Source organism: Callithrix jacchus, chromosome 18 (assembly GCF_049354715.1).
Source record: "Callithrix jacchus isolate 240 chromosome 18, calJac240_pri, whole genome shotgun sequence".
NCBI lineage: Eukaryota > Metazoa > Chordata > Mammalia > Primates > Cebidae > Callithrix > Callithrix jacchus.
This window is the reverse complement of record NC_133519.1, coordinates 22,425,176-22,440,105: the sequence shown is the minus strand read 5'-3', so window position 1 is coordinate 22,440,105 and position 14,930 is coordinate 22,425,176. Positions and strand designations below refer to the sequence as shown.

General features: G+C 44.7%; 1 protein-coding gene across 17 annotated transcripts in view; it reads left to right on the top strand.

Annotated features, from left to right (window-relative positions):
• Window positions 1–14,930, top strand: part of LOC103791242 (uncharacterized) — a 101,173-nt gene that overhangs the window by 81,834 nt on the left and 4,409 nt on the right. For 7 of the 17 annotated variants that reach the window (XM_078356166.1, XM_078356160.1, XM_078356165.1 and 4 more), the window contains 5 exons: window positions 14–123; window positions 329–445; window positions 3,381–3,428; window positions 6,479–7,338; window positions 12,261–12,431. In XM_078356166.1, coding sequence (XP_078212292.1) covers window positions 14–123; window positions 329–445; window positions 3,381–3,428; window positions 6,479–6,553 — 350 coding nt within the window. In that variant the 3' untranslated portion in view covers window positions 6,554–7,338; window positions 12,261–12,431. Of the gene's footprint in view, window positions 1–13; window positions 124–328; window positions 446–3,380; window positions 3,429–6,478; window positions 7,339–9,564; window positions 9,631–12,260; window positions 12,432–14,930 lie in introns of all 17 variants that reach the window. The other 10 variants (XR_013529477.1, XR_013529476.1, XR_013529474.1 and 7 more) reach the window with 5 other exon arrangements.

The window sequence follows — 14,930 nt, the reverse complement described above, 5'->3', positions numbered from 1 at the left end:
CTCCTCCCCACAGGCATATTTGCTGGCCTTCTGGACACCAACGACAATGAAGCAGGCACTGATCTGATGTTGCCAGACAGCTCTGTGGCTCACAGCCTGGAGGAGCTCAGCCTGGCCTGGCAGGTGAGCAGGTGCACCTGCCCTTGTTCCCTCTGGCTGAGTGTCTTGAGGGCTGCTTGCTTCAGAGTCCCAGGAGAGGCAGGTGGCCTGCTGGCTCTGCAGAGGTCTTTGCAGACCCAGGATTGGGGGAGTCTCCTGCTGAGGCCAATGTATGTGGGGGAGCCACATGGTTGAGCTGGATGCCTGAGTCTTGCATCTGTTTCACCAGGTGGATGGTGACTGCAGGGCCACCGAGAAGCCTGAACCGACCTGCCCAGGACAGAGCCCCACCTGCCGGGCCTTCTTCCAGGACCCCTCATCCAGCTTGGGGAACTGCTTCCGGGTGGTGAGTGTGAGCCTGTGCCCTGGGGCACAGCAAGCTCTTTCCCCAGTCTACCCTGGGGATTGGCATGGAGCAGAGGCCTAGGCTAGAGACAGTGACTGGGCATCCCTGATTTCAGATGGAGCCTGCATCATTCCTTAGCCTTTGTGTGCAGGACTCCTGTGGCACCTGGGAGCTCCAGCCTGCCTGCACTCTGGCAGCCACCTATATCCACCTCTGTGCCTGCAGCTTTGTGTCCCTGGCCCTCCTCCACAGTGCGGTCAAGTGCCCCAGCCGGCTGGCATCTGCCTTCCAGCTGGAGGGAAAACCCTTCTCTCTCTCTCTCTCTCTCTCTCATCAGAAAGAACAAATAATTGTCATTTAAGTAGCTAAGAGTCTAAACAAATAATTTAAGGCCTGATACAGCCTGGATGTGTCTCCTCCAAATCTCATGTTTATTAGAGGGTATACATCCCTCATGGATGGCTTAGCATCCTGTGTTTGGTGAAGTGTGAGTTCTTGCTTTATTCGTTCACCTGAAAGCAGTTTGTTTTTAAAGAGCCTGGCCTCTCCTCTCTCTCTTTGCACCCACTCCCATTTCTGCAATGATCGTAAGCTTCCCAAGGCCTCACCAGAAGGCAAGCAGATGCTGGAGCTGTGCTTGTACAGCCTGTAGAACTGTGAGTCAATCATATCTCTTATTTACGATCTACCCAGGCTGGAGCGTAGTGGCACAATCTCACCTCACTGCAACTTTCACCTCCCAGATTCAAGCAATACTCCTCCCTCAGCCTCCCAAAAATACCGGCAGGTATTTTTGTAGAGATGATGTTTTTCTAAGTTGTCCAGGCTGGTCATGAATTTCTGACCTCTGGTGATCCACCTGCCTCGGCCTCCCAAAGTGCTGGATGACAGGCGTGAACCACCATGCCCAGCCTCATGAGGGATTTGAATGTCCACTATCGTTTAGGAAAAATGCTCAGCCCCTGTTTTCCCTCTGCTCTCCTACTTCAAAAATCATCATCAACACAGAAGATGACTTCGGTGAACAAACATGTGGGGATTCGTCTCCACTACCAGGGCGGACCTCTAATTCAGTTCTGACACTAGCTACCTTGAGATCCTTCATCCAGCGCTGCATACAATCGCCACAGCCAAAGCCCCACTAAAAGGGCATAGATGTCAGTATCAACAAGAGGAGTGGATTTCCAAGAGCTACGGATGCCAGAATTAGTGGCTGCCATTCGTAGACATTTAAAACTTAATTGGAAAATACAACAAAGGGAGGATGAAATGAGATGATCCAACTCATCTCAAAGAAATGACAGGCCAGGTGTGGTGGCTCATCCGTGTAATCCCGGCACTTGGGAGGCTAAGATGAGCGGACCACCTAAGGTCAGGAGTTTGAGACCAATCTGGCCAACACGGTGAAAACCCATCTCTACTAAAAATACAAAAATCAGCCAGGAGTGGTGGTGTGTGCTTTTAATCCCAGCTACTCAGAAGGCTGAGGCAGGAGAAATGCTTGAACCCGGAAGGTGGAGGTGGCAGTGAGCCAAGATCTTGCCACTGCACTCCAGCCTGGTGACAGAGTGCGAGTCTGTTTAAAAAAAAATTCCAGAATGAAAACAGAGAGGACCCAGGATCCTTTAGAGTCAGGAGGCACAATCCCCAAGACAATAAATCCATCCGTACCTAGATCCATTCAGCACAATTGCAGAAAAGACAAAGGAAAGGTCCTAAAAGCTACTGAGGAGGGTGGAAAGAAGCAAGAACATGTTGACAATTGCTTTCCCACCGGCAGTAACAGAAGACAGTGGAGTAACAGAAAGTAAGCATGAGATTAGAGATGATCCCCAGGTCCACTATTGCTGAATGAAATAACCTCTCAGCACTGATCTGTCTAGGATCTCTTTACCACAAACGGACACTTACTCAATGGACACATCCACATGTTGATTTATGTACTGTCTGTGTCTGCTTTCCTGCTATGGGGGCCGAGTATCTGCAAGGGAGATCACATGTTTGCTCTGTGAAAGACTCAATTCGGAGGATGAAAAGATAAGCTACAGATTGGGATAAATGTTTACAAACCACCTATCAGACCAAGAACCCATCTCCAGAGACTCATCTGTATAATACATAAATAACTCAAAGCTCAAAAGTAGGCCACAGTTGTATTCCCAGCACTTTGTGAGGCTGAGGCGAGATGGCTCGAAGCCGGGAGCTCGAGGCTGCAGTGAGCCATGACTACACTCCCGGCTGCATGACAGAGTGAGAGCTTGTCTCACAAAACAAAACCTCCAAAGTAAAAAATGGGAAATAAACACATCAACCATGTTTGCACTCCCAGTCATAGAGAAACAAGGTAGTGCTACACATCTGAGCTCCAGTGAGTTCCGGCACGGGTCGGTGAGTCGCAGGGACTCTGCGGCATAAAGCATCAGTTGAACATCCAAATGGCCAGGTTGTGATGACAGCATCCACTGATGAGTGCACTATAAAAAGCACTATTCTAGTACCAAAACGGTGGTGGCTGCTGTTCTCAGCAGCTAGCCTTAGGCTTAGAGGCAGGAATCGAGGTCATGGTCTACCAAACAAATCCTCTCAGGAAAGAGCATCGTACTCCTGAAGTGCCAAGACAGGAGGTGGTGTGGCTCCACGGGAATTTTGGAGAATCTGGGAATCAAGCAGAAGCACTGATTGTTCTGACCATGTAAATACAAAACTGTCAGCTACTACAGCCATAAACCGAACGTCTGGGAGACAGGCATCTCATAAGATTTATAGCCACACGGTAACAATAAAGAATTGTCTGCAGTTAAGGTCCTCTGTCTCCCTCTTTGGGTCAGTCTGTTTGATTATTTCTTTATTTCTTTATTGAGATGCAGTCTTGCTCTGCTGCCCAGGTTGAAGTGCAGTGAAGCAATCTCAGCTCACTAAAACCTTCTCCTTTCAGGTTCCAGCAATTCCCCTTCCTCAGCCTTCTGAGGAGCTAGGATTACAGGTAAGTGCCAACATGCCTACTAATTTTTTTTTTTTTTTTTCAGTCTAGACGGGTGAATCATGTTGTCCAGGGTGGTCTCAAACATCAGATCTCATGATCTGTCTGCCTCGACTACCTATACTATTGGGGTTAAAGGTGACAGCCATCGTGTATGGTTAGGGTTAGGGTTAGGGTTTAGGCGTTAGGGTTTAGGGGTTAAGGTTTAGGGTTTAGGGTTGAGGGTTGAGGGTTAGGGTTTAGGAGTTAGGGTTAGAGGGTTAGGGGGTTAGGGTTAGGGGGGTAGGGGTTTAGGGTTTAGGGTTAGGGTTAGAGGGTTAGGGTCAGGGTCAGGGGTCAGGGTTAGGGTTAGGGTTGGGTGAGGGTGAGGGTGAGGTTTAGGATTTAGGGTTTAGGGTGAGGGTGTTAGGGTGAGGGTGAGGGTGTTAGGGTTAGGGTGAGGATGAGGGTGAGGGTCAGAGTCAGGGTTTAGGGTCAGGGGTTGGGTTAGGGGTTGGGCTTAGGGTTTAGGGGTTAGGGGTTAGGGTTTAGGGGTTAGGGTCAGGGTTTGGGGTTAGGGTTAAGGGTTTAGGGTTAGGGTTAGGGGTTAGGTGTTAGGGTTTAGGGTTTAGGGTTGGGGTTAGGGTGAGGGTGAGGGTTAGAGAGTTAGGGTGAGGGTTAGAGAGTTAGGGTTAGGGTTAGGGTTTAGGGTTAGGGTTAGTGTTTGCCTTAGGGTTAGGGTTGATGGTTAGGGTTAGGGTTTGGGTTAGGGTTAGGGTTTAGGCTTTTGGTTGACGTTTAGGGGTAGAGTTAGGGTTAGAGGTTAGGGTTTTGGGGTTAGGGTTATGGTTTAGGGTTTGGTTTTGGGTTTTGGGTTAGGGTGTAGCATTTAGAGTTTGGGTTAGGATTTAGGGTTTAGGGTTAGAATTTTATCTTTAGGGTTTAGGGTTAGGGTTAAGTTTTAGGGTTAGGGGTTAGGGTTTAGGGTCTGGGTTAAAGGTTAGGGGTCAGGGTTATGGTTAGGGTTTAGGGTTAGGGTTTAAGATTAGGGTTAGGGTTTAGGGTTATGGTTAGGTTTAGGGTTTAGGGGTTAGGGTTGGGTTTAGGGTTTATGGTTAAGGTTAGATTCAGGGTTTAGGGTTAGGGTTGGGTTTAGGGTTAGGGTTAGGGTTGGGTTTAGGGCTTATGGTTCAGGTTAGATTCAGGGTTTAGGGTTAAGGTTAGGGATAGGGTTGGGTTTAGGGTTTATGGTTAAGGTTAGATTCAGGGTTAAGGGTTTAGGGTTAGGGTTAGGGTTTAGGGTTAGGGGTTGGGTTTGGGTTAGGGTTAGAGTTGGGTTTAGGGTTAGGGTTAGGATTGGGTTTAGGGTTAGGGTTTAGGGTTGGGTTTAGGGCTTATGGTTCAGGTTAGATTCAGGGTTTAGGGGTTAGGGTTTGGGTTCAGCTTTGGGTTAGGGGTTAGGGTTTGAGTTAGGGGGTAGGGTTAGTGGGTTATGGTTAGGGTTAGGGTTTAGAATTAGGGTTGGGGTTTATGTTTAGTGTTAGGATTAGTGTTAGTGTTTAGGGTTAGGGTTAGGGCTTAGGGTTAGGGTTTAGGGTTGGGGTTGGTGTTAGGGTTAGAGTTTAGGGTTTGGGGTTAGGGTTAGGGTTTAGGGTTAGGGTTTAGGTTTAGGCTTAGGGGTAGGGTTTCCTTTAGGGTTCAGTGTTAGGGTTTGGGTTTAGGATTTAGGATTAGGGTTAGGGTTTAGGATTTAGGGTTAGCATTAAGGTTTAGGTTTGTGTTTGTGTTAGGGTTTAGGTTTAGTGTTAACATTTATGGGTAGTGTTAGGGTTAGGGGTTAGTGTTTAGGGTTTAGGTTTCGGCTTAGGGGTAGGGTTTCAGTTAGGGTTTAGGGTTAGGGTTAAGGGTTAGGGTTAGGGTTGGGTTTAGGGTTAGGATTTAGGTTTAGGCTTAGGGGTAGGGTTTTGTTTAGGGTTTAGGATTAGGGTTTGGGTTTAGGATTTAGGATTAGGGTTAAGGGTTAGGGTTAGGGTTTAGGGTTAGGGTTAAGGGTTAGGGTTAGGGTTTAGGGTTAGGGTTAAGGGTTAGGGTTTAGGGTTAGGGTTAAGGGTTAGGGTTTAGGGTTAGGGTTAAGGGTTAGGGTTAAGGGTTAGGGTTAAGGGTTAGGGTTAGGGTTAGGGTTAAGGGTTAGGGTTAAGGGTTAGGGTTAGGGTTGGGTTTAGGATTTAGGATTAGGGTTAGCATTAGGGTTTAGGTTTGTGTTTGTGTTAGGGTTTAGGTTTAGTGTTTACATTTATGGGTAGTGTTAGGGTTAGGGTTTAGGGTTAGTGGTTAGTGTTTAGGTTTAGGCTTATGGGTAGTGTTTCAGTTAGGGTTTAGGGTTAGGGTTAGGGTTTAGGATTTAGGGTTAGCACTAGGGTTTAGGGTTGGGTTTCGGTTAGGGTTTAGGTTTAGGGTTTACATTTATGGGTAGGGTTAGGGTTAGGGTTTAGCGTTAGGGGTTAGGCATTAGGGGTTAGGGTTAGGATTTGGTATTAGGGTTTGGGTTAGGGTTAGGTTTGGGTTATGGTTATGGTTAGGATTAGGGGTTAGGGTTAGTGTAGGGTTAATGTTAGGGTTAGGGTTAAGGGTTAGGGTTGGGTTTAGGGTTGGGGTTGGGCTTATGGTTAGGGTGCAGAGTAGAAATAGAGTTTGAATGATGCCTCTTCATTTGCATACTCTTATCATGGATATTCTCGCAAACGTGTAGCCAGAAAATGCCAGAGCTGGGAGAAGCAGTGGAGATGATCAGGTGCACTTTTCCAATTTTGTAGATTTTGTAGGTAGAGCCTCAGGGAGATTTAAAAGGGCTAACAGCAGGGCCAACTCCCCAAACCTGAGTTTCTGGGGAGCCTGTTCAGGACTTTTTCTGTCAGAACAGCTAATCTTAGAAGGTGTCATGAGACTTGCAAACAGGTTCCAATGCAAAAGGCTTATAATTTTTAAGAATATTCAGGTTTAGGCACAGACTACAGCTCTGGAGTGATGTGCTCAATCTGGAACTAACCCTCTTGTGTTCTGCTTCCCTATGCCAGGTAGCCTCCGAGGAGGGGCCCAGCTGCTGTGGCCCTCAGTGTCACTTGATTGGTACAAACAGGAGTGTTATCTAGCTTGAGAGATGATTTTTTTTTTGACAAGGTCTCCCTCTTTTGCTCAGGCTAGAATGCAGTGGTGTGATCATGGCTCAATGTAGCCTTGACCTCCTGGGCTCAAGTGAACCACTCAATTCAGGTACCAGAGTAGCTGGGACTACAGGCACACACACCACCACACCCAGGTAATAAATTTTTTTTCTGTAGAGATAAGAGATAAGGTTTTGCTATGTTTCCTGGGCTGGTCTTGAATTCCTGAGCTCAAGTGATCCTCCTACCTTAGTCTCCCAAAGTGCTGGGATTACAGATGTGAGCTACCACACCTGGCTGAGAGGATGCATTTTTAAATGTCCCTCAATGTTAGTTTCATTTCCCCTTGCTTTTAAGAACTTGAATAGGTCACTACATTTTTGGGAAGTTTCTCTATTCATCCATACCTTGATGATGATATATGGCCACATATTATGTTGACTTTGAGGTGGTCTGACTGGCCAAGGCTAGCACAGCCTGCCCACAGAAGGGGGCAACTTCATCCCTCCTCTTCCCTTCTCTCTCCAGCTCTCTTCCACTTACATGAACGGTAGCTTTCCTTCTCTCCCCAGACCTCTATGAGCATAAGTTTATCAACTCTCAGTTTATCAGCTCTACCTTTCTGGAGCAGAAAGAGAGCTGCCACATGGACTTGGAGCAAGATAATGACTTCCTGATTTACCTCATCAGCTTCCTAGGTGGCCTGTCTGTCTTACCTGGGAACATCATTTCTGCCCTGCTCATGGATAGGATTGGAAGACTCAAGATGATCGGTGAGTTGTCCACAGTCCTTTCTAGGTTCCAGTGTGATGGGATTGTGGCTTTCAAATATGTTAAAACAGGAAAATTTTTCCTTTTATTAAAGAATTCTTGCACAGTAAACCCAACAAGTAAGATTGCACCTGGGGCTACAGAGCCAAAGATGCATGCGTATGGAAAATTCCAGGGCTCCATGGAAATAGTCAGAGATCTTTGGTCTAGGTGAGGGATTTTTGTTCATTTCCTGGCAGAGAAATTCTGTGACAGTGGTTTAATCCATTAGCACCTCAATAAGGGTAGTAATAACATCCACCCTGCCTCTTCATCAGATCGTTGTCAGAAAAATATATAAAATGCTCTGGGATGATAGTTTGATGTCTGAAGATAAATTGTATTACTTTTATTGTTTGGAGTTGGCCAGAGCCATGTTGAAATCCTATCACTGAAAGGCTGTTTGACCTTGAATGTGTTTCTTTACTTCTCTGGACCTCAGTTTCCTTATTTATAAGAGGAGGATTTCTGCATCTAGCTGGTAGGTTTTTGTGAGAATTGAACGTAAGTTACCTGTCATGCTTGGCACATCGTGGTTTCTCAAAAGTGGTAGCTATACTCATAGATGCCTTGCCTCATTCCAGTGGGACTTGAAGCAATTTATTATAGAAACACATGCCATGAATGGTAAATAAGAAACAAAATGTACACACTGAGGACCAGGGAAAATGTACATTAGAATATGAGTCAAGGCCAGGAGTGGGGAAGTGGACAACACATCTTCTTAATAAACATGCCATTAGGGACCTGCCTCAGGGATGTCAGTGATTAGGAAAGTAAATATGAAGCTTCCTAGCAGCAGTTTGCAAAAAGAAACACAATTAATCATAAAATCATTTTGTTGGAGGAGACGAAATTGATGAGGTTTTCATAGGAAGGAATTCTTTTCTGGCGTTTGGCTCATACTGAATATCGCTATTATAAATAGTAGCATGCATATTCAGCATGGCAAGCATGAGAAATGCCTGTGACTTCAGCTTTTTAATCTTGTGGTGAGGGTGGAATCATCTCTTAGGTATGGCAGACTTCGTGCTCTCCTCTGTTAGAGGCAGTGCCTGGTTAGTCGTGAAGCCCCAGGGGAAGGGAAAATGCTTACTCATTTCCATAACCCCTGTGTCCAGTGCAGTGCCTGTAATAGGAGTTCACTCAGCAATGCTTCTGAACTGAATAGAATGGAGGAAGATGGCCTTTTCCCTAGGTTAGCCCCAAGCATCAGGCTTTCGGCAGAAGACACTATAAGTTGGCATCTGAAAAAAAGTTTGGTTCAGGGCTAGGTGTTGTGGCTCACGCCTGTAATCCCAGCACTTTGGGAGGCTAAGGCAGGAAGATCACCTGAGGTCAGCAGTTTGAGAGCAGCCTGGCCAACATGGTGAAATTTCATCTCTGCTAAGGATGCAAAAAAAAAAAAAAAAAAAAACCCAAAAGATCAGGCATGGTGGTGCGCACCTGTTATCCCAGCTACTTGGGAGGCTGAGATGGGAGAATTGCTTGAACCTGGGAGGTGGAAGTTGCAGTGAGCCGACATAGCACCACTACACTCTAGCTTCCAGCTTGGGCAACAAGAGCAAAACTCCATGTCAAAAAAAGAAAAAAAAATCCAAAAAGCAAGAAGTAAAACAAAACAAAAAAACAACAAAAAAAACTTTGGCTGGGAGTCAGGCGGCCCCATCTATTCCAAGATTAGTTTTATGTGTTGACCCAAGTTCCTTTACTTCATTGAGCTTCCATTTCCATTGTTAAAATAATACCTCTGTTTGCCTCAATGAGATAAGGGGTGTGAGAGCAGACAGGTGACACTTCTGTCATTTATTACTAGCCTTATGAGTCCCAGAGTTGACCAGTGGATTCTCTGGTCTGGTCTTGAAGCTGCCGAGAAAGTTCTGGGGGAGGCAGGGTTATAAGGGTGGGGCGGGTGCCCATGTGGATGAGGACGGCCTACAACCTAAGGACCTGCCACATGCTCCCTCATGAAATTGGTGGGTGGCTGGGCACAGGAACCGTGGGACAGTGAGACCGTGGACATCCTTTCCCTCACCCCTGAAGCCTATCTTATCATCATGAATACATCCCAGATCAAAACAATTCCTGTAATGCTAAATAAAGGCATGCTCCTGGATGAGAGATCTGGAACTAATATTTAATCATTCTTTCTAGTCTACTTCCTTATTAATGTCTCTGTTTTGTTTCAGAGCTAGAGGCAAGCTTGTGAAGACCTCAGACAGGACCTTCTTTGTCTCTCTACCCTTCAGTGTTTAGTAAGGGGCCCGACATGCAGTAGGTTGACTGATATTGGCAGTGCATGGTAAAGACGAGGTGCTCAGTTAATGCCTATTCCACTAGGATATGTGACATGGGGGAACCACTTTGAAATAGTCTTATCCCCAACTCTCAGACCAACTCTGCTAGAAAATCTGTAAGCACATTTGTATTCTGCTTAATCTGCTCTTTGTGGAGTGCAAGTCATTTCTTGTTATCAGTGGAGTAGAAGTTTTCCTGATTAGGCTGTTATCCACTCATTTATTCATTCAATAGCATGTATTTATGCAGTACTTACTCTCTCAAGGCTGTGTGGGAGGCAGTGGGAATGCAGCAGTAGTTGAGACAGACAATATCCCTTTGATTAAGGAGCAATGACCCATAGGGAGAGGCAGACTTCCACTAGAAACTTCACTTACCTAAACACTAAGACATGCTTGCTATAGCAGGTCAGGCTGTGTACCAGGCATTTTATAAATATTAGCACATTGAACTCTCACAATAACTCTATGAGGTAGGCACTATTTTAATCACCATTTTAGAGATGGGGACAGTGAGACAGCTCACAGAAAGGTGAAGCAACTCACTCGAGGTCACACAGGTAGTAAGTAAGCTGGCATTTCCACCCAAGCCTCCCAATTATAAGAGGAATAAGAACTATGGAAGTGGAAGTACAGTGGGCCCTGGGGACTTAAAGTGGGAACACTTAACAGAGGAAGGCCTCCCTGACTATTAGTTGATTTGTCAGATGATAATGTTTTATGGTTAACAAGTGTTTGCCAGCATTTATTGTAAGCCGAGCCCCACGGCTGGCCCCTCTGAAGGATGCATGAATGTAGCAGGTATTGCTCAGAGAGCACTTGGGGTCCTGTAGATGCCAGTTTCCCCCATCCTAGCTCTCTTTCAGCCTTTGGAAAAAGGTTACCAGGCACCTGCTCACAGCCCTACTGGTTCCCAGAGTGGGCAGTTATCATTTCCTAGCTCATCAGCAAGGATTGGCACTAGTCTCACAGCCCCAGGTCTGAGGGTAACACTCTGGGCCGAGGCCCATCCCTGGGGAAGTGTTTCCTATGGAGGCTAGATTGGCCTCTGGTTTCTTGCCAACTGCACTACCTTCCTCCCACAGGGTGCTGGTGCCTGGTGGGGTGCTCGTGCCCTGTGTCCCGGTTGGTTGATTGAGACCTGCTTCCTTTCTACCTTTCTGCTCACCCTATTTCTGCCTTATTGCTGGTCACTTTTCTGGTCTGCAACTTGTTCTGACATGCTCTGCTTCCACCTTGGACTTGGAGCTTGCATGCCAGGCTCCCCGAGGGCTACAATTACTGGATTTTGGCAGCGTTGACTTTCTTCTTTGGATGGGATCTCCTGTCAGCTGTGTAAGGGCTGTGAGGCATCCAGACATCAAGGTTATAAGCTCTATGAGAATGGATTTTTAAAAAAAGTTGTTTTTTAATTTTCAATGGACAAATTATAATTGTGTATTTTGATGGGGTACAATATAATGTTTTGATGTATGTATGTGATGTGGAATGATTAAGTCAAGCTAATTAACATGTCTGTCACCACACATACAAGTGTCTGTGGTGAGAGTCTTTGAAATTTACTCTCTTAACAGTTTTGAAATATACAATGCTTTGTCAGTAATCGTAGTCACCATGCTTGGGAGTAGATCTCAAATAGTGAGATGATGTACGTTTCAGTGCGTGGCTTATCTCACCTACCAGCATGTTTTCCAGGTTCATCCATGTTGTCATAAATGGCAGAATAGCTTTCTTTTTTTTTTTTCTTTTTGTTTTGAGACAATGTCTTGCTCTGTCACCAAGGCTGGAGTGCAGTGATGCCATTTCAGCTCACTGCAACCTCTGCCTCCCAGGTTCAAGCGATTTTTGTGCCTCAGCCTCCTGAGTAGCTGGGATTACAGGTGTGCACCATCATGTCTGGCTAATTTTTGTACTTTTAGTGGAGACAGGGTTTCACCATGTTGGTCAGTTTGGTCTCGAACTCCTGACCTAAAGTGATCTGCCCACATTGGCTGGAAGTGCTGGGATTATAGGCATAAGCCACTGTGCCTGCCAGAATTCTTTTCTTTTTAAAAGTCTGAATAGTACCCCACTGTGTATGTAAACCACATTTTCTTTATCTGATCATCTGTTGATGGCCACTTAGGTTGACTCCATATTTTGTCTATTGTGAATACTGCATTGAACAACATAAACAAAGAACAGAGATCTCTTTGATAGCCTGGTTTCAAATCAAGACTGAAGTTTTTTTTTGGCCAATACTGATACAGCTCAAGCACCTAAAACAATGTCTGGTACATAACAGATTCTTGACAAATGCCCCTATCTGCTCTATCCCCAGTCATTCTGAGCTGGGCAGCACCTTAGAGTGTGACTTCAGAATCCTCCTGAAGTCTGGTGATCCGACGCACACAGAGGGCACTAATACCATGGCTGGGGTGCCCTGTGAGGGTTCCAGCTGTGCTCTCTCTGTGTGGAGGATGAACCCAAAATACTTCAGGCAGCTTTGGCTTCAGGTGTACCAATAAGGATGGGAGAATGTGGGTGACAGACTTGTGCAAGACACAGGCCTCATGTTTTTTTTTTTTACCCTTGATCTCCCTCTGCAGGTGGCTCCATGCTCATCTCTGCAGTCTGCTGCTTCTTTCTGGTTTTTTTTTTTTTTTTGGCAACGGTGAGTCTGCAATGATCGACTGGCAGCGCCTGTTCTGTGGGACAAGCATTGCAGCCTGGAATGCTCTGGATGTGATGACAGTGGAGCTGTATCCCACCAGCCAGAGGTCTGTTCTTCCCCGGGCTTTCCTTGGGGACTCGTTTGGGCCAGGAGTCTACCTACTCCGTAAATCCCCTGCCTTGCATGGCCATCATGGTCTTTCTGCTGTTCCTTGAACCAGATGTCTCTTATGTTGAGTTTCTCCTGCACAGGTGATAGCATGGACCTGGAAGTTGGCAGGCTAGGGCTTTGTAGGGTGGGAAGGATAGCAAGAAGCAAAGGATGAAAGCAAACTATGTCCAAGAGAAGGAAATAAGGGTGGAAAGTTGGCAACACCACATGTGTTGTGTATCTACAAGAGAGAACAGACCTGCCAGTGGAAGACAAAGTGAAAAGATGAAGAACTGGAACAGCGTGGGGGTATAGAGAGAAATAAAGCTCAAGAGGCAGCATGAAGTCCAGGGAATCGGCAGACAATGTGGCAGGGATGCCCAGGGGTTACAATTAATCTGCACAGGTCACATATGAGAAGAGGCCCAGTTTAAAAGCATAGGGTCAAGGCAATTACCTAGTAATTGCTTCTCTTCGTGGAGGGGGAATTGTGAATTTTAAGAAAAAAAGTTAAGAGGTCCTATGGTCAGAAAGGAATGTGAGGAGGTAAGGAATGTGGGTAAACAAAATTCTGCAAAAAAACCCCTGAATAATAAATAGTTCCACAATTGGCAGCAGAGGTATTGGGGTATAGATAACAAAAGAGGAGCACAACACATTATATTTGAAGCCAAAGAACCTCTCATCTGAATCAAAGAACTGCTAAGTTTTACACAAAATAACAGGAGGACAAATGAATATGATGTAATTTTACAAAAAGAGAATTAACTAATGGGACTACTAGAGACAGACAATTTAGTCAAGTGGTCAGTGGTAAAACTAAATTAGGTATAGGTTTTAAAATATATTTAAAAAGTTAAAGATGCTTTTGAAATCCACTTAATAACAGCAGACATCATAAAATAATTAGGGATCCACTTGACAAGTGAAACACTCATATGAAGAAAACCATAAAGCTTTACTAAGAGATATGAAAGAAGATGTATAAGAGAAGATAAATTTATGCCAACTCAGTGATTTGGGAGGCCGAGGCAAAAGGATTGCTTGAAGCCAGGAGTTGAAGATCAGCCTGGGCAGTATAGTGAGACCCCATCTCAACAAAAAATATTAGAAAATTAGCCAGGCATGGTGGCATGTGCCTGTAGTCCTAGCTACTCAGGAGGCTGAGGTGGAGAACTGCTAGAGCCCGGGTGGTTCAAGGTTACAGTGAACGAGGATCACAGCAGTGCCTTCCAGCCTGGGTGACAGAGACAGGCCCTGTCTCAGATAATGTATATATTTATAAATTATATATTTATATATAATTATGATAATATATAACATATAATTAGTATATATTATTTTATATGTATAAATATACATATATAAGAGACAAGATATATCTAATTTTGGATAGGAAGATTCAATCTTACAAAAATGTCACATTTCATTTAGTTTTTTTTTTTTTTTTTAACATAAAAGAGTTGGTTCAAAATTCAGCAAGGTTTTTTCCCTCGGGGAACTTAAAAAAGTTTATTTGAAAAAGTACACGTTAAAAGATCCAAGAAAATATGAAAACAAAAATACTAAAACAAAAAGAACTGGGTTGTTGATTAGAAAGCTACTGTGCAGTACAGTTATAGACAAAAATAAAAGAAGAGTATTTAGTACAAAAATATACCCACATTCTTAATAAACTGGTGGTATGAGAAATAAACATTTTATTTCAGTTGGGGAGAGGTAGTATTGGGAATATTGCCTCTGCATACAGATGGGGTCATGAGAGAATAAGTGGTTAGTAATAGTTCTCACTGGGAAGTGTGATTGAAAGACCATAATTGGGATTAGGTTTTGCCATGGCTGACAGAAACCTCAAATAACTGTGGCCTTAAGAAATTTAAGCACTACATTTTTCTATCCTGATTAAGTCTAGAGTGGGTGGTGCAGGTTCTTTCTATGTCATGGTTTTTCCTTGCATAGACTCATTATGGTCCAAAATGAAACCATCCGTGTTCCATCAAGAAGCAGGGTAGAAGGAAAAGAATGAAGGGGAACAGAGCAAAAGGCCCACCCACGACAACTCTTAAGGAAGCTTCTTGGGACTGCTGTCACTTGTACTTACATCCCATTGGCCAAAACCAAGTCACATGGCCATGCTCACAGCAAAGGGGTCTGGGAAATGTAGTCCTACAATTGGAAAATTGCTATTGGGGTAACTGGCAGTCTCTGCTTCAGGAGTGTTGAGAGTGATAAAGGGGGAACACTTACACTTTCTGCTTTGCATACTTCATCCTTTCACGATTTTCTTAGTAAGCATGTACTACATAGTAAGCATGTACTACTTGTAAAAAATTTTAAAATAGATATCTTTGAAAAAAAAAACGGAAAACACTTGAAGAAAATACTTCAAAATGTTAATAGAGGTGAGTGTCTCTCCGTGAAGAGGTTAGGTAACCATGCATCTTTATATTATTCT